The 19840-nt window shown below is 46.6% G+C and overlaps 1 protein-coding gene across 1 annotated transcript in view; it reads right to left on the reverse strand.

The window, feature by feature from the left end:
• The window catches only part of PIP4K2A (phosphatidylinositol-5-phosphate 4-kinase type 2 alpha), a 180633-nt gene extending 162263 nt beyond the window's left edge, over positions 1-18370 (reverse strand). The window contains exon 1 of the mRNA XM_002717397.4: positions 17944-18370. Coding sequence (XP_002717443.3) covers positions 17944-18087 — 144 coding nt within the window. The 5' untranslated portion in view covers positions 18088-18370. The remainder of the gene's footprint in view (positions 1-17943) is intronic.
• Between the last annotated feature and the right edge of the window lie 1470 nt (positions 18371-19840).

Raw genomic sequence — 19840 nt, forward strand, 5'->3', positions numbered from 1 at the left:
TCCACTTCTGATCCAGCTTTCTGCTATGGCCTGGGAAAGCAGCGGAGGATTGCCCAAGTGCTTTGGCCCCTGCACACAGATGGGAGACCCAGAAGAAGCTCCTGGTTCCTGGCTTTGGATCAGCTCAGCTCCAGCCACTGCGGCCATTTGAGGGGTGAACCAGCAAATGGAAGACCTCTCTCTCTGTCTGCCTCTACAACTCTCAAATAAATAAAATAAATCTTTTCAAAGTAAAAACAAAAACAAAGCACATTTGTTACAAGTCAGTAACTCCTAAATGAATGGTAGACTGTCTAGCAACTTACAGGTATGATTCTACTCCTAAATGACCTCATATCCCGGCCTAAAGAAATGAATGCATACAGAGGCAACTTAAATAGGAACACATCCACAAGAATGGACATGCATTGCACTGTATAAATGGGCAGTAGAATGGCAATTCCTTGAAAATGCCACATGCCTTTCACGTTTTTGTCTATCTTACTGGCTTTGTTTACAATCCATTTTTTCCAGTTTCTTCACCAGGCTAATTCCAATCAACTCTTGAAGAATTTTAAGGTCCAACTCACACACCACTAACTCTTTTCAGGCAGCTTCTTAGTCCTGTACATCTCATGGCATCTGAGCATACAAACCCTTGGCGCAGTGGGGTGGGGGTAGTGGGCCTGAAGGGCACTGCCCACGAGGATTCTGAGTGCCCCTCCACTCAGTGGTGACTAGCAGCCAAGCAGGCACCACAGGAGACCCTGCTCCTGAAGCCACAGTTGGTTGGATTTGGATAGTGTCCAACTCTCTTTGTTTCATTCTTAATGAACTTGAAATTAGGATTCAGAGTATCTAATTATCATATGAATGTGCCTAGATCTGAGGACAAATAAATCAGGGAACTATATGGCATCTACACGAGTGCAGAGATGCTGAGAAAAACTAATATTCTTAGAGAAGGGGTTCATGGAAAGTGATGCAAAGATTAGAGACCCTGCTGCCCCAAGACAGAGTGAGGGATGAGACCTCTTTAGACCCTGGTCTATGTAGGGCTCAGTGGAGGTTGCTGCCCTTACGCTCCAGGAGCTAGCCAATAATCCTTCTCTCTCTTCTTTAGCTAATCTGATTTATGTGACTGTCGTGTGCAACCAAATAAATTCTGAACAAGGTGCTCCTCTTATTGCCCCCATTCACCACCTGCTTATGAGCCCCTTCCCAGGGAGACTGTGAACTCGTCCACAGACCAACTTTCTTGTCTTTCTTTATCCAAGGCATTGATCAGTTCCTAGTAGTTAGCAAATGGTCAATAAATAGTGAAAAGATCTTATTCAGAAGATCTGTTTTAGAACATTCTTTGGAAAGGTAGGAATTCTTCTCTTTGGATACGTGATACAAAGCTTAAAATCAATTTTGAGAAGAGCTGTGCAGTAGGCAGGCTGCCCAGTGCTGCTGATGCACTTACCCAAGCACAGGATTCTCCCTGTAACAACCTGCCCACAAGACAAAGGGAGGCCTCTTAGTATGCAAGGGAATATATACCAAAATATATGTACAAAAGCCTCACACCTCAGGTCTGCCAGTAGGCTTTCAAGTAATTTCAATCTTTTCAATACAGAGAATTAGTTATAAATAATTGTGACAATTTATAGTCATCAGATTCTAAGAATTTTCATACAAATACACACATGCACATACAAAACACACTTCATATAATACCACATGTCAAAAGTTTTTTTAAATGATCAAACTATAGCATACTCCCCTATAAAGCAATAAGTTGATTTTTCAGGTAGGCACAGGGCTTTTGTCATGAAGATAGGGCAGGCATTTGACTTAGAGATTAAAATACCAGTTAGTAGGCCAGAGTCTCACATCATAGCACCTGGGACTGACTTCCTGCTCTGGCTCCTGATTCCAATTTCCTGCTAATGCAGATAACAGGAGGCAGCAAGGGATGACTCAAGTAGTTGGGTTCCTGCCACCCACATGGGAGACTTGGACTAAGTTCCTGGCTCCAGCTTCAGCCCAAGTTGGGGACTGTTTGTGGGCATTTGAGCAGGAGTGAACCAGTAGATGGGGATGTGTTTCTCTCTCTCTCTCCTCTCGAACAAAACAGCAAAAACAGCATGCAGAAAGCTATAAAACACAAACAAACATAAAGCATTCTATCTAAAGAATCCAAGATTAATTTTATCCATACCATTTATAGGGAGAAGGTGACTTTATGCTCTTCTTGACATATGAAGGATCTCTAATGGAGGAGAAAACAATTCCTGAGTATCATTCATGGAAAAACAAAAGAAAAGGTGTAGGGTGGGCATTTGACACAACCATTAAGGCACCACTGAAGGGGCCGGCATTGTGATATAGTGAGTCCCACCGCTGTTTCCAAGGCCAGCATCCTACATCAGTTCAACTCCTAGCTGCTCAGCTTCTGAACCAGCTCCCTCCTAATGCCCCTGGGAAAGCAGTAGAAGATGACCCCATTAGTTGGGCCCCTGCCATCTATGTGGGAGACCAGGATGGAGTTCCTGGCTCCTGGCCCAGACCAGGCTGTTAGAGACACTTAGGGAGTTAACCAGCAAATGGAAAAATCTCTCTCTCTCTCTCTCTCTTTATTGTTCCATCTCTCTGCCTTTCAAATAAAAATAAATAAATAGATTAAAAAAAGAAACCACTGAGGACACCCACACCCCGTATTGGAAAAGTGCCTTGGGGTAAAGTCCTGCATCTCCCGACTCCAGCTTCCAGGTACCGCACTCCCTGGGAGGCAGCAGGTGACTGCTCAGTCTCTGCCACTCACATGGGAGACCCGGACTGAGTTCCTGGCTCCTGGCTTCCACCTGGCCCAATCCTGGCTTTGGAAGGCATTTGGGAAGCGAGGAAGTGGGTGGAAGATCTCTCGCTTTCTCTTTGCCTTCCAAATAAATAAATATATTTTTTTGAACTTCTTTTTTTTAATCTTTTTTTAAAACTTTTATTTAATGAATATAAATTTCCAAAGTACAGAATATGGATTACAATGGCTTCCCCCCCATAACGTCCCTCCAACCCGCAACCCTCCCCTTTCCCACTCCCTCTCCCCTTCCATTCACATCAAGATTCATTTTCGATTCTCTTTATATACAGAAGATCAGTTTAGCATGTATTAAGTAAAGACTTCAACAGTTTGCTCCCACACAGAAACATAAAGTGAAAAATACTGTTTGAGTACTAGTTATAGCAATAAATCTCAATGTACAGCACACTAAGGACAAAGATCCTACATGAGGAGTAAGTGCACAGTGACTCCTGTTGTTGACTTAACAAATTGACACTCTTGTTTATGGCCTCAGTAATCACCCTAGGCTCTTGTCATGAGCTGCCAAGGCTATGGAAGCCCCCTGAGTTCACTGACTCTGATCATATTTAGACAAGGCCATGGTCAAAGTGGAAGTTCTCTCCTTCCTTCAGAGAAATGTACCTCCTTCTTTGATGACCCATTCTTTCCTCTGGGATCTCACTCGTGGAGATCTTTCATTTAGGTTTTTTTTTTTCCCCAGAGGGTCTTGGCTTTCCATGCCTGAAATACTCTCATGGGCATTTCAGTCGGATCCGCATGCCTTAAGGGCTGATTATGAGGCCAGAGTGCTGTTAGGACATTTGCCATTCTATGGGTCTACTGTGTATCTCACTTCCCATGTTGGATCATTCTCTCCCTTTTTGATTCTATCAGCTAGTATTTGCAGATACTATTCTTGTTTATGTGATCCCTTTGGTTCTTAGTCCTATCATTACAGTCAACTGTGAACAGAAATTGATCACTGGGACTAGTGAGATGGCATTGGTACATGCCACCTCGATGGGATTGAATTCGAATCCCCTGGTATGTTTCTAACTCTACCATTTGAGGTAAGTCAGCTTGAGCATGTCCCGAATTGCACATCTCTTCCCTCTCTTAAACCCAGTCATTTGCAACAAGATGGAGGAATTTGGAAAACATCATGCTGAGTGAATTAACCCAGTCCCAAAGGGACAAATATCATATGTTCTCCCTGATTGGCGACAACTAACTGAGCACCAAAGGGGAAACTTGTTGAAGTGAAATGGACACTATGAGAAACAGTGACTTGATCAGCTCTTGTCCTGACGGTTGATGTACAATGTAATACTTTATCCATTTTAGTATTTTTTTTGTTCTAGTACCATTGGTTGAACTCTGTAATTAACACATAATTATTCTTAGGTGTTTAAATTATAACTGAAAAGTGATCCCTGTTAGGAATTTGGAAAACATTATGTTGAGTGAAATAAGCCAATCCCAAAGGGACAAATACCACATGTTCTCCCTGATAGGTAACAGCTAACTGAGCACCAAAAAGGAAACCTGTTAAAGTGAAATGAACACTATGAGAAACGGTGACTTGATCAGCCCTCACCCTGACTGTTGATGAGCAGCTTAATATGTTATCCCTCTTAGTATTTTTTTTGTTTGTTCTACTTAATACTTTTGGTTGAATACTGTAATCAATACACAATTATTCTTAAGTGCTGAAACTTAACTGAAAAGTGATCGCTGTTAAATATAAGAGTGGGAATAAATAAATATATTTTTAAAAAATCTTGTTCTGTAGTATCCCTAGACACTTGACAAAAAAATGAACCATCTTTTCCAGTGGACCACATTTTCACTTCACTCTAACACTCAAAGAATCCTCTCCATGTGACTGTGAGAATGAGCAGCTCAAAGCCAAAAGGAGGCAAACACAACAACAATCGGTGCCATGAAGAACCAGTAGAAACAGATCCAACGAAGATCTGAGATACTGGTATCATCACCACTTTTCAAATGTAGAGATTCTTAAATTTAACTCATGGCAAACTTCTGAATACTGGCCATCAGAAGTCCCAAACTAAATGGAGTGTGTCAGTGGTGCACACTGCTGTGTACTCTGCACCATGCTGTGTCTCAGACGACTGCAAACAAACTGGCGCTCTTCACCCAATGCACCTGGTGGCCCTTCAACATTCTGGCACTACTGGAGACAAGCACTTTGCTCTCAGAACCTTCCCTGCTGGGTTCACAAGGCAAAGTTCTTGTGTTGTCAACACAAGGTCTCTCTGGCAAGGGCTTGCGGTCACCCCATACCTCTTATCTCCAACTTGCAGCAAGTTTCCCCACTCTCTAATGCATTGCATAACGTGCTCAGCAAAAGACTTTATATATTTTTGCTCAATCATTTAAAAAAATATTTAAGGCTTGATGGACATTTAATGTGGAGGAGTTCATGGTGCACCAACTGAGCACTAATGGCCAACTGCTCTACTCACTCATTCAACTACACTTACTGAGCACCTGCTACATAAAAGCACTGTTGTGGGTTCAAGGGATGTGGCCAGTAAATAAGACAAAGTTTCAACCACTGCGGAACTCAACCTTCTACTTGGGGGAGGTCCATAACAAACATGCAAACCACTCAGTTTCAGCTCTTGTTAAGTGTCATGGAGGAAGCCAAAAGGTAACACCACAGGGTGGGGACTACCTTAGATGAAGAGGTCGGATGGGCCGAGGATGCAACCCTTTAGCTGGGGGATGAAAGTGAGCTCCTCTCGACAGGGAAGGAGCAGAGTGAGGGACTGCAGGAGTAATAAGGGGAGTGCCAAGGGATGAGGGCAAAGAGGGAAGAGGGGCCAGGCCATCGAGATCTCCGAAGCCATGGGAAAGAGTGGAGCTTTCACTCAAAAAGCAAGGGCCAGCTTTTGGAAGGTCTGACTGAGGAAGTGGCATCATATTGTCTATTTCGGAAAGAATTTGAATTAAAACAGGGAGACCAGTTAGTAGTCAGTGTTCTAGACAAACAGGATTTAAATAGGAAGGAAGATGCAGATTCACAACTCAAAAGTGGGACATGGAGGAGGAGTGGTAAGGAAATGATGAATCAGTCAGCTCCTAGGCTTGGGGCTTCAGCGCACAGGAAGATGTCAGCCCATTTACTGACAGGAGGAAGACACTGGTTTACGGCATGACAGGAGTGGGGCAGAGCAGGGCCAGGGGATCAGATCTTATTTGGGGCATCTCATGCTGATATTTACATGAAGATACCTGGTAAGAAACTGAACATGGGGGATGGCGCTGTGTTGCAGCGGATTAAAGCCCTGGCCTGAAGCACCGGCATCCCATATGGGTGCCAGTTGGAGACCCAGCTGCTCCTCTTCCAATCCAGCTCTCTGCTATGGCCTGGGAAAGCAGCAGCAGATGGCCCAAGTGTTTGGGCTGCTGCACCCACATGGGAGACCCGGAAGAAGCTCCTGGCTCCTGGCTTCAGATTGGCTCAGCTCTGGCCATTGTGGCCATCTGGGGAGTGAACCAGCAGATAGAAGACCTCTCTGTCTCCACTTCTCTCTGTAACTCTGCCTTTCAAATAAATAAAATAAATCTTCAATAAATAAATAATAAAAGAAACCAAACATGGAGCTGGAGGGAGATGGCAGCACACCGAAGACACCAACCTTCTCAATTGGCATAAAATGGTAGCAAAAGCCATGACACTAAATTCAATCATGTAGTAGGGGCGGGCCCTGGCACAGTGGATAACACACCACTTAGGACACATGCATCTGACATTCAGAGTGCCTGGGGTCGTGTCCCAGCTCTGGCTCCCGATTCCAGATTCCTGCTCACGTGCACTCTGGGAGGCAGTGGCGATGGCTCACGTAGTTGGTCCCTGCCATCCACATAGGAGACCCAGATTGAATTCCTAGCTCCTGGCTCTTGCCTGGTCTAGTTAGGCTATTGAAGGCATTTGGAAAGTGAACCAGCAAAATGGGAGATCGAGCCCTATGTCTGTCTGGGTCTATCTTTCTCTCTCCAAAAAATAAATAAATAAATAAAATAAAATATCCGCAGTTGTGAAGACAACCCTGGATAGAGTCGTGGGGCTTGGCAGCAGTTTGGGACTGAATGAAAGAGGAGGAGCTTGATAAGGCAGCTAAGGAGGCATGGCCGGTAAGGCAGAAGGAAAACAGGAAAAGCCAAACAAAGAAGCCCCTGGATTGGAAGCCATAAGCATCACTGGAGATGTTAACAAGAGCAGTGCCTATGGAGCAGTAGGGATAAAAGCTACACTGGAAAAAGGAGAACCTGGCAGGTGGGGGCAGGCAGCAGGAGACTCTTCAGTATCAGCTATAAAAAGGAACAGAGAAGCTGAGCGGCCACAGTGAGGGCAAAGGAGAGCTGTTGCTGTCGCCGCCGCTGTTCCCTTTGTCTTGGGGAGGGAGGTCCTGTGGCAGAGATGCTGCCACACAGAAGGCGCTGTGGTGAAGGCTACCATCCACAGCCTCACCATGCAGTCCAGCAGACACCACGCACAGCAGCTGACAGCAGAAGGGGAACTGGAATTGAAGTAGCCGCATGTGGCTCGCAGCTGCCAGGGCGGACAGTGCAGGCCTCCTGTGTGTTTGTGGACTGCTGCGTGTGGCTGCCCAAAGGCTGCTAGATGGGACAGAGGGAGGAGCGGAAGTTGAAGGCCTCTGCTTGCTCAATGCTTTCTAGGTGAGAAAGCAGGGAGGCTACAAGGGGACAAGACACGAGAAGGAAGCTTACTGAGGAGGGCAGGTGTGAAATGAACTTAGGGAATAAGCAGGGGAGGCCTTAAAACTTAAAGTGACCCTTGCCAGAACTGGTGTTAGTTTTTCTCTGACAAAGATCACCTCTGTGGGAGCCAGCAATGTGGCTCAGCAGGCTGGGGTACCGCCTGCGACAACAGCATCTAGTATGTGCGCCAGCTCCAGCTGCGCCACTTCCAATCCAGCTCCCGGCTAATGTGCCTGAAAGGGCGGCAGAAGATGGCCTAAGTGCTTGGACCCTGCCAGCCACATGGGAAACGTGGATGGAGCTCCTGGCTCCTGGCCTCAGCCTGGCCCAGCCCCAGCCATTGCTGACCATATCAGGAGTGAACCAGCAGACAGAAGATTTCTTTCTCTCTGTGTGTAATTCTGCCTTTCAGATAAATAAATAAATCTTTAATTAAAAAAAAAAAGAAAAGAAAAGAAAAGATCAATTCTGTGGCCTTCCAGTCTGGTCTCAGCCTCCCTCCGCAGTCAGCTCCTGACATCCTGTCACTTCTGCATTTCTTTTCTTTTAATTTATTTATTTACGTGAAAGGCAGAGACAGAGAGAGACATCTTCTATCTGCTGGTTCACTCCCCAAATGGCTGCAACAGCCAGAGCTGGGCGGATCCAAAGCCAGCAGAGCTCTTTCTGGGTCTCCCATGTAGGTGCGGGGGCCCAAGGACTTGGGCTATCTTGCACTGCTTTCCCAGGCCATAGCAGAGAGCTGGATCAGAAGTGGGGCAGCCGGGACTTGAAATGGTGCCCACATGGGATGCCGACACTGTAGGTGGTGGCTTAACCTGCTACGCCTTGGCACCGGCCCCCATTTCTGCATTTCTAACAGGTGTAAGCAGGTATATACAGTCCCTGGCTCCATACAGACCCTGGCTGAATATGGTCCTAGTCAACGTCAGCTCTGTCAGCTCTTCGTTTTCTCGGAGTCCCCAGGCAGAGGTAATCATGACTCAGCCCCTCTTTTCATCTCCTACCACTGTACCCTCTCTGACCCTGCACCAGCCATGCCAGCTTCCTTGCAATTCCCTGAACCTGCTGAGCAAGCACAGCCTCATGGCCTCTGCACAGGACAATCCCTGGCCTGGCAAGCTCTTTCCCCAGAGAGCCTCACGCCTAAACCCTTCGCCTCCTTCGTACCTCTGCTCAATGTCATCTTCTTGCTGAGGCCAATCCTCGGTCCACGCCATTTATAATCCTCCCCTGCTGCATCCCCACCGGATCTGTTACTGTGCATGTATCTATCACTGGTCTGTCTCCCCTGCAGTTATACAGAGCAATTCCAGGGCAGGGTCCACAATATATCCATTTTGCATCCGAAGCATCTTTCAGTATTTTCTGTGTTAAATGTGAAATAGCAACGGTTGCCATAACTTGCAACTAATGAAAGTGAGTTAGTTTTTTGACATCTCAAACAATCTAATCAGTAGTGGATATTATACTCCCCCAACACCCACACCCACACAACAAAACAAAATAGATGTAGAAAATAAAGCCACGGCACAAAGATAATTCTAAAATGAGAATTCTTCATTCAAAGATACACAGGGACACCAGATGCAATGGTGACATAATACTATGAATCAGAATAAAGTAACAATTAATTAAGCATAAAATAATTTGCCACATTTCACTATTTAAAATGTATTTTTTAAAAATAATGACAGCTGACACCTATGAAGAACTTCTCAGGTGCCAGCAGTTATTTAGGCATCTTGCAAGTACTAGCTTATTTAAGCCACATAACGAACTTCAGTGGCAGGTGCTGTTATGACCTCCTTTTACAAATACAGGACCAAGAGAGGCTACGTAACTTGCTCAAGGTCCCACAGCCAAGAAACACCGTGACTCCAGAGTGCAAGAGCTTAAACACTGTGCTCAGGTGGAAACTATAAAGACTTACTTAGAATTTAAAAGCTTATCTTCAGGTAAGTTGCTGTTTTAAAGTTCCTTTCAACACCTTTTAGGAGTAAATTATATATTCATTGTTTCTCTAAATGCTCTGAACATAAATAATTATTTTCTTTCTGTAAAGGGAAAAATATTTTCAAAGAGTTTAACCCATATTATTACAAGGGTACTTCAAAAATTCTTCTTGAAAAAATGGAATTACAAGGTAAAATGGTTTACTTTGGTGCAAAGAAAATTTTTGAAATCTATTTTTTTATAATAATTTCCATGAACTCCCTCATAGTTAATACTTTGTCCTTGCAAAAACAGCTCGAAGACTTAGAAGGAAGGGATCTCAGAGAAACAAGTAACTTTGGGGCCTGACACAGTCAGCACAGCTTGGGGTTTAGGGGTACTGGCTAGAACCCAACACCTACTAGCACAGAGATCCCAACGGCTCATGAATTCAACTCCACAGGTGCCTCCCCAGCAGCCTTCGCTCTGGCTGCTCATGTTCTCCCTGGGTTCCCAACCCACCATCACCTTACTCTCGTGAGAGTCCTCACCTGGATCACACCAACGCCTAAGTGGTCCATGAACAGAATTCAAGGACTCCATGGACTTGGCAGAATGACCCCTCTGTCTTTTCATTTATTTGAAAGCACTGTTCTGAGAAGAGGGCCACAGGGGCACAAAAAAAGAAAGGAAAAGAGGACAGAAGTAGACATGGGGACATAAGCTAGGAGCTTCTGATAACAGTTTAAGAAAGAGGAAGATTGGGCCAGCACCGTTGTGTAGCGGGTAAGCTCCTGCCTACAATGCTGGCAGCCCATATGGCTGCTCCACTTCTGATGCAGCTCTCTGCTGTGGCCTGGGAAAGCAGTAGAACACGGTCAAAGTCCTTAGGCCCCTGCACTCACATGGGAGACTTGGAAGAAGCTCCTTGCTTCGGATCAGCCCATCTCCGGCCGTTGTGGCCATTTAGGGAGTAAACCAGCAGATGGAAGATCTCCCCCTACCCCTCTCTCTGCCTCTCCTTCTCTTTCTGTGTACCTCAAATAAATACATAAATCAAGGAAGGGAGGGAGGGAGGGAGGGAGGAATGGAAGATAAATCTGGGCAGGACTGGTACAAGTAAAGATGGATAGGCAGAGACAGGGTCAAGGCCATACTCAGGTGTTCCACATGAAAAACCACATCCTCTACTGTCCTCCTACTTCTAACATTCCAAAAAGGGAAGCTGCCTCTCCTACTGATTTACTTCCTAAACCTTCCAGCTTTCACTCAGATACTGCGTCAATCACTCTAGCAAAAAGCACAACCCTGGGTATCAAGCTCTTGAGACCATCTAATGGTGCCACCTCCTTGCTGAGTTTTCCTTTTCCCCTCCTTCCGGTTTCTTCTTCACCCATTCTTCCCCTGAAAGTCAAGAGTCCCCACTGCACACAGAGCTCTAACTTACCCGTATGCGCAATGACCAGTTCTGCCAGGACAGTTCCTACATCAGCCCTGACTTTGTTCCTGGGCTCCAGCCTGCCAGAGACCAGCTCCAGCCAGTCCAGGGGCCCCAAGGTGTGAGAGGTGTCAGCGCTCAAAGAAATGAGAGACACTCACAGCAAGGCTGATGGCTTTTGAGCACCAGACTTTATTTTTATATTATAAGCCACATAATGATTTTTTCTTCTTACAATGAAAAGCCTGTTGTCCATTTTTTTTTAATTACAATTTTTTTGATTTTCAAGGGCATACTCAGAGCATGGGTTACAAGCACAGACAGGTGCAAGATAACAGGCTGCCCACACAAGCCAAGGCCTCGAGTGCTGCAGAAATTGGCTATATAGGCTAGAATAGTACCTTCCTAATCTAATCTTTACTAGAAGCCCCAAGTTCAAAGCAGACCCTTTTTAAAATGTATCCCCTCTTTGCAATTTTTTCTGTAATTATTTAATTTCTTTATTGTACATATTTAAAGGTTTACTTAGATCTATTTTACAGTTTTGACATCCTAACCATTGTAGTATTTGTAGCATATAGTGAATTAAAGCTTTATTAACATCTATCTTTATTCTAGTGGGAAGTATATACCAGAGAGCCTGTTGCCTTTTAATTCTTTTCTACAAACAGCTCAACCTTGCATAAGGCATTAACCCTTTCTTCTACACTAACATTCTGCTTGATTAAAATTCTACAAGGCAATGGACATTTTGGAGGTTATGAGACTAAGTGCTCTTCCGTAAAATTTGGAATACAGCAATCATTAGCAGGACCACCAGGAAGCTCCAGCTTGTAGTTCCCATCAAACCTAAAACCACCAAGAGGACCGCAGCTGTCCTTCTCATGCCTTGCTGAGACAGACCTTCTGCTGTGACCTTGTCAGCAGCTGAAGTTGCCTTGGCCAGCCCAACCTTCCCAGCATCCCACGTGTACTGTCACTGAAACATCTACCCATCACCACCTGCAATTCAACATTTCTTAAATCATGGGGCAGGTGTTTGGCAGAACACCACATCCTGCTTCAAGCCCTAACTCTCCCACTTCCAATTCAGCTTCCTGCGAATGCACACCCTGGGAAGCAGCAGGTGATGGCTCAAGTGCTTGGGTACCCACTACCACATGGGACACCCAGATAGTGCTCCAAGCTCCTGGCTTTGTCCTCACCCAACCTTTTAGGGAATGAATCAGCAGGTGGAATTTCCATTTGTCTTTGCCTCTCTGCTTTTTAAATAAAATGAAAATAAATAAATTAAAAATGATTTTAAAAGTTCCTTGTAACAAAATTTTTTCTATCTTTATCCAACACAAATTGTTTCTCCTAATTCTTCTAACTCCATCAAAGGGTTACGATTCTTCCAAGGACTCCTCTCGTACACTCAGGAGACAAAATCTGACCTTGTCTCTTCCTTTTTACAGCTCTCTTTTACAGCCTCTCTACTCAAAGTGTAACCCAGGGACCAGCAGCCTCAGGCCTCACCTCCATCAGACCTGCTGCACCAGAATCTGCATTTTTTAAAAGTTCCCAAATGATTCATATGCAAGTTAAATTCTGAGAAGCATGAGTCTAGTACTTACTAATATGCCACCAACCTAACTGCATCTGAATTTTCTCACTTTTAAGCATCATTTACTGAATCCTTATTATGTGCCAATTACTGTGATGGGCCTTTAAATACATTATCTCATTGAACCCTCAAAATGACATGGGAGGCTATCACCATTATCTCCACTTCAAGACTGCATAAATTCAGGCTCAACTGGCCACAATCACCTGCTCACAGAGCCCATGAATGATGGAATCAGGATTTGACCTCATACTATATCATACCAATTGCACCAATTCCATTCAATTCCAAAACAGGTATTTCCAAGTCTGCTGGCAGGATCAACTGCCTCGGGCACTGCATTTCCTAACCAACACAGGGGTAGGTTCTGCTGGTTTATCACGCGCCTTGCCGCCAGTGTCTTGGAAGGTACTGCGGACCACCCTGTTTGGAAAAGAGAAGGCACTGTCCTGCATGGGGCAGCATTCAGAATACTAAAGTTCTCTCAAAGGTATCTAATAAATGGAAAAGATGTTCTTTATTCTCAGAATATATTCACTAAATTAGGGAGTATAAAACCACTTCCCTAATAATGAACTTTGCTTTTCTCTGAAAAATGAAGAGACAAAAAAATATCAGATTAATTTTTGAATGAATGGTTAGTTGGGTTCCATTCAATGAGTTTCATTTAATGTTTAGCTAATTTTCATTTTATTTTAATCTAATTGCCTTTTTATATTCTACTCAGTCAAAATAATTTCATAGACATTTACATCTTTTTTTTTTTTTTTTTTTTTTTTTGACAGGCAGAGTAGACAATGAGAAAGAGAGAGACAGAGAGAAAGGTCTTCCTTTGCCGTTGGTTCACCCTCCAATGGCTGGCGCACCACACTGATCCAAAGCCAGGAGCCAGGTGCTTCTTCTGGTCTCCCATGCGGGTGCAGGGCCTAAGCACTTGGGTCATCCTCCACTGCACTCCCGGGCCACAGCAGAGAGCTGGCCTGGAAGAGGGGCAACCGGGACAGAATCCGGAGCCCCAACCGGGACTAGAACCCCGTGTGCCGGCGCTGCTAGGCGGAGGATTTGCCTATTGAGCCGCGGCGCTGGCCCCATTTATATCATTTTTAAACCTGGTTTCTTCTTTCACCTTTTTTTTAATATCCAAATATAAACCCATGAACCTAAAAGGAATCACTATTTCTCCAAAATAACATTTATCTATTTCAAGTCTTAGATGTTGCTGAGGATTTGATAAAAGCTATGGATGTGGCCTCCAGAAAGCCACATATTCCCCAATGCACAGAAAACACGTCACCTGTTTTAAGGCTAGTCCTTTCAAGCCACCACTTGTGACACTGGCATCACATGTCAGAGTGCCAGTTCAGGTCCCAGCTGTTCCACTTTAATCCAGCTCCCTGCTAATGTGCCTGGGCAAGTAGGATGATGGCCCAAGTACTTGTGCATTGTCACCTTGTGGAAGACCTGGATAGAGTTCCTGGCTCCTGACTTCAGTCTGGCCATTGCAGCTATTTGGGGAATGAAGGAGGATCTTTGAGTTTCTGTGTCTCTGAGTGAGTGAGTGAGTGTGTGTGTGTGTGTGTGCGCGCCCCTCTCTCCCTCTGCCACTCTACCTTTCAAATAAGCAAAATAAATATATATTTTAAAAAGGGTTGGCCTTCACAGATCCCCAGGGGTAATCCCCAAAGATAAACACTCCAGCTCTATTATGAGAACAGGCCCCTGCCTGATACTGCCTGCCCGGTGGAGTAAACCAGTTGGCTATGAAGCAGAATAAAGACAAGTGGACAGAAAAGTCCCAAGAGTACCCAAGCACCTGGTTCTTCTTGGGGTCCAGTTACCAGTTCTTCCTCCTACTATGCAGCTCCCCCAAATCTTCCTGATATTTGAATCTTTGCCCAAATGTGGTGTCTAGGGTTTGAAATGGAGACTCCTAACACAGGCTACTTTGAAGTATTCTGTGTTAAACAAGGGTTACATCCCTTAAAATCACTCTATATCAGTAATGAATGTCTTCTTTCAATTATTTAGATAGGTTTGTAAACACTAATTTCTAAAAGGCTCACATTTTGCATGTCTAAGGATCTTTTCATATTTATTTAAAACAAGTCTTGGCTCTTATCATTCAACATGCTTAACACTATTAAAATATCGTTTTAAGAAGTAAGCTGCCTGATGAGTTTTTAGTTTAATTCCAAATGTTAATGAGACAAAACTGTCTTAAGTTATCTTTTTCTTTATAAATTCAATTATAATATCTGCTTGAAATACTTAAAATAAAAACTGGCACTGATCCATTCACTGATGGATATTTTATGTTAGAAAGCAGTAACATTTCAAATTAACCACACAATAGCAGGCTTATTCTGACACTGAGCATTGCCCAAATCAAGATCTTCATTACCACCGCAATGGTCTTGAAAATGTTCACTTTAATTGTAAGATTTTACATTTCACTTAAATGGACACTATGTAATAGACTGCAATGCAGTTCAACTACAATCAAACACTTATTTCACAATCTCTTACAATCACCATAAATTTCCCTACCCTCTAGTCAATGCCCTGAAGATTTCCTGAATGCTGCTGCATTTGCAAGATTATAATAGCATTGCAACCTTTATTACATATACTATTACCATTCTACACATCTTACTATGACACTGTACACCCACTTAACTGTAAAAACAGTTGAATCTTGCTAGTTAGGAGAAAAAACTTGGAAATCATCCAGTCTATCAACCTTACTTCAGAGATGCAAAAATGCAAAAACTACTTAACATGCCCAAGGTCAACAGTAGGAATTAAAGAACTAGAACACAGATCCAAAGAGCTTTTTACCACAATATGTGTGAGATGCCCCATCCCCTTATAAGATGCCTAGATGATGAAATAAATGTGTAGTTTCTCTTTAGTGCTCCAAATCTGTCGTTATTTCCTAATATCCAGTGATAAGTTCACATGACTGTTCAAAGTACGGAACTACTATATTCATGACAAATCTTAATTCTGATCACATTAGAGATGTAGGAAAAGACATTTAAATTATCTATTCCTTTTCAGCTATACTTTCTCAAGGGTCCCATTCACATCCAGCACTATTTTTGCTCATTCTTAATATTGCTGACATCCTTATTCTCACATTAAACTGTAAACTTTGGGGCACAAGTCATATAAAACATGTATCTACTATCAGATATTATCTCCTAAAATTAAATCAACAAGAAGTACATGGTATCTAAGAGTTTAAATTTCATCCTTACATACACTCTGGTATTCTTCCCCAAAAAACCAGTATATTTAAAACAAATAGACATTTTGAAAAAGAAACTCATGGAAAAGATGCTTTTAATACGAAGGCAGATATCTCTGATATTTGGACATACATATGAGAGGGGTTTTAGCAATCTTTCCCACTGTGGCTGGCACTGCCTGTGCCCAATATAAATAATAGGCTTGTATCCTATGGAAACCTGGAAACCTCACTCCGCTGGCTATGTATACTCACTTCTCATGAAGACAAAAGTAACACCAAACTTACTACCTACAGATGATACATTATAAGCCTTAAGTAGTTTTGAAATATTTCCAATGCAAGAAACTATAAAACAAATGTAGCAAACCATAAAATCCAGTAACACATAAGCAGTCCCAGTAACACATGCACAGTTGCAAGATTTTCTAAAGTAAACTGGAATTCAGACTGATTCCTGGGGAGCACACTTTTTCGGCAGCACACTGTTGACACTACTTTACTAGATTAAACCTTGAAACAAACAATCTCCTGGCCAAAACACCAGAACTCTGAGAGATAAAAACACCCATAAATATGAGTAAGCACAAGGAGACATACATCCTATTCTGTAAATTACAGGTTTCTATCCCAGAAACTAACAACATAATTTTTTTTAAAAAGTGTTTAACAAAATTAGACATAGCTCTAAATTACAGATTTATTACATAGGAAACCATTCGTTTCATTTTCCCCATAAAATTTGGGGGAGTTTTTGGTGCAGCCATGCATGTATGCTGTTGCAACATCTTACAACTCTGATAGTTTTGTTTTTTTTTTTTTTTTTTTAAAGTGTATTTCAGTTAAAATGAACTTAAGCGGATCACACATTAAGCTGGTAGAAACAATTATTTCTCAACTTTGTTAAAAACAGCCACTCCACGCAATCAGCCCTGCTACTGTTTCACCTTTTCCCCCAACACCATCGGGGAATAGAAATCGGACAATGATGCTTCTGAGACATCTTAAACAACTTCGTGAAACCGAGAGTGCTCTCTCAAACACCAACGTGGTTTTCTGCCTTCTCCGTCACGGTGAAAAGGACACAATGACACCCGTGGACATCAAAAGCACGAAAAGCAAGTTTGCCTCTTTCCTCGGATGCCCACTGACTGCAGTGGGCAAGGTCACGGTCAAAATTCGCTGTCTTATTTCTACTTCCGCAGCTCTGCCAACAGCTCCTATCACATTTCCTGATCCCCATCTGAGTTGATTAAAACTGCAGGAGTTCCTCGCGGTAAGATCTGCAGGAGGCTGTTTCGGACCCTCGCACCGCAAACCGCATAGCCCGCGGGGGCGCATCTTCCACCGCCCGTGGCCGTACGCAAAGCTTCCCCAGGCGTTCTCCTGCAGCCTTTTAAACACAGCCCCTGCGCAGAGGCTGTCAGCTCAAGACCCCCCGTCCGCGCCCGCCGGGACCCCTCCAGCGGGCCCCGCCCGGACCGCCCTCCGCAGGCGGCGGCTTAGGGCCGGCTGCAGGAGGAGGTGAGCGGAGCGCACTCCCCGCCAATGGCTCCTCCGCCCGCGATGCGGGAGACGAGCGGCCCAAGATGCTGAACACCAGTGCAACACTTGCACTGGCTTCTAATTTGCCAAAAGGCCTCCTCGTGTCTAATAATACTTCCTTTAAAGAGGAGGGGGGGAGACCTAAGCTCTTAAGCTGTTGCCCCAAATCGTGCTCTCCCGACCGCCCGCAGGAGGTTCCGGACGCCCCCAACCTGGAACAGGTACACCTGCCTGGCGGCGGGGGGTACCGGAGCGGTGGCCTGGACTCGGCCCCCAGCAGCCGCTGACAGGCGAGGCGGAGCCGTGCCCCGCACAAACTTCCCACTTCCCAAGCTGCGGGGACCTCCCTGCGGGCGGGCGAGCGGACCGCGGGCAGCACCAGCACCGGCCGCAGGGCTCAAACGCAGACCGGACCCCTCGTGCCGCTCCGGGTCCGAAGGTCCAAAGGGGGCGCAAGTGGTCGGGAGGGGAGAGCGCGCGCCCCGGGGCCGGGGGCGCCGAAGTGGAGGGTGAGACCCAGCAGGTTCCGGCTGCCCGCCCCGCAGCAGCCGCGGCCGGAGGAGGAGGGGAACGAGGAGGAAGAGGACCGCGCGCCGCAGCCGAGCCCTTACCGAGTGGTTTACCCCCCACATCAGGACGCTGAGCAGCGGGTCGCTGGCCCGGAACAGCTTCACTTTCTGCGCTACGAAGTGCTTCTTCTTGGTCTTGGTCTTGCTCGCCAGCACAGAAGACCCCAGGTTTCCGGGGGTCGCCATGGCCGCCGCCTCCGTCCCCTCCACCGCCGCGCTCCCGAGGCCGGGGACCCGCCCTCTACACACCCGCCCGGGGAGGCAGCCGCATCCCCTCGGCGGCGGCCCCGGCGCGCCGTGCCCGCTTCCGCCTGCCGCCGCCGCCGCCGCCGGCGCACTCGGCCCCACTCGGCTCGCTCCGCCCGCTCGGCCCAGCTGCGGCGGGAGGCTGTGCCCGGCTCGCGCCCCGGCCCGGCTCCCGCGCCCGCCGCGGCTCCGCGCTCAGCCCGCGGCTGGACCAGGCGCGCCGCGAGCGGCTTCCGCGTTGGGCGCCGGCGTCATGACGCAGGGGGCGGGCGGGCAGCAGCTGCGGCGCCGCCAGGCGGGGCGCGGGGCGCGGCCGCCGGACCGTTAGGCTGCGCGCTCCGGCTCGGGCTCCGGCTGCGGCTCCTGCTTCCCGCGGCCCGGCTGCCCCGGTGCGCAGGAGAGCTCGGGGAGGCAGCTCCAGGCCACGCGGAAGAGGCCGCGGGGTGAGCGTTGGCTGCTGGGAGCGTGAGCACTCCGCTGGGCATCCCCTCTGCTCTCCAGAGAGCGGAGAGGAAGGGAGGCGCTGGGAGCGGGGAGGTGGCGGGGAGCCCCCAGAGGCCTGAGCCAGGGAAGCGAGGAGGCTCAGGGAGCCGCTGCTTAACGGTTCCGGGAGTCCCGGAGAGCTGGTGCACCCTGAACGCCGCATGCGGAGCCAGGCTCCCCAAGCGCCAAGTCGGAGCATCTTGGCACGTGGACGTCCACCTTGAAAAGTGCCCCTGAACCGAACTTAATCCGTATGCGCCTTCACCTTTTTGGCCCTTTGGGTTTGCTCTTTCCCAGACTCCCTGAGTCATTCGAGAGGGAGAATCGCACCTAATACTCTGCCCTGTCATTCCCTGCCCTCGCTGCTCCCCAGGCAGGACCCTGGATCGCTCTCCAGAGCCCTTGGTTTAGCCAGAAACACGGCCCCTAAATTGCACCTCCTTCTTGAAGTCCGTCAGCGCAGCGTGTTCCTCACCATCCCTACCCGCCCCCCCCGCCCCCCCCCCCGCCACAGTATCCTCACCTTCCTCCGTGGAAACCTGGTCGCCATCTCCATGGGTACCTACGTTTAGCTGTTATGCTAGGAGTGCCTGGCCCACCTCTGAGGCTACCAAGTACATCTAAAAGCCTGCTGTTTTGTAACTTCCCCAGTCATCTCATCGCATGCCAGGTACTCGCTCTCACTCAGCTCAGGGGTGACATTGTCGCCAATTATCAGTTTTACCCTGCCCCAATACAGGGCTGTGCTCTGTGCCCTTGGTGTACCCTGCTTGGTTCTGTTTGGGAGACAAAGGATGAGGGATTCCTTAAGGAGCTTCCGTGGGGTGGGGCGGCAGATCCTGGGATCACCCTCATGTGCTCTTCAGAGGGACGGCCCAGAGTTCTCTAGTTCTTTTCCACTTTCTTTTTACTACCATCAAAAATGATACCTGCTCCCCCGGCATCAACCATCGCCACTTTTAGTGGTTAAAAAGAAAAACAAAAACAAAAAACAAAACAGGGGCAGGTGTTGTGGCATGAGGGATTAAGCCGCAGCCCGCGGTGCCTGCATCCCAGATGGGCATCATCTGTGTCCCTGCTGCTCCACTTCCAATCCAGCTCCCTGCTAATAGCCTGGAGAAAGCAGCAGAAGACGGCTCAAGTGCTTGGGCCCCTGCACCCATATGGGAGACGGGGAGGTGAAGTTCCTGGCTCCTGGCTTCAGCCTGGC

The sequence above is a fragment of the Oryctolagus cuniculus genome, chromosome 13 (genome assembly GCF_964237555.1).
Source record: "Oryctolagus cuniculus chromosome 13, mOryCun1.1, whole genome shotgun sequence".
Lineage (NCBI taxonomy): Eukaryota > Metazoa > Chordata > Mammalia > Lagomorpha > Leporidae > Oryctolagus > Oryctolagus cuniculus.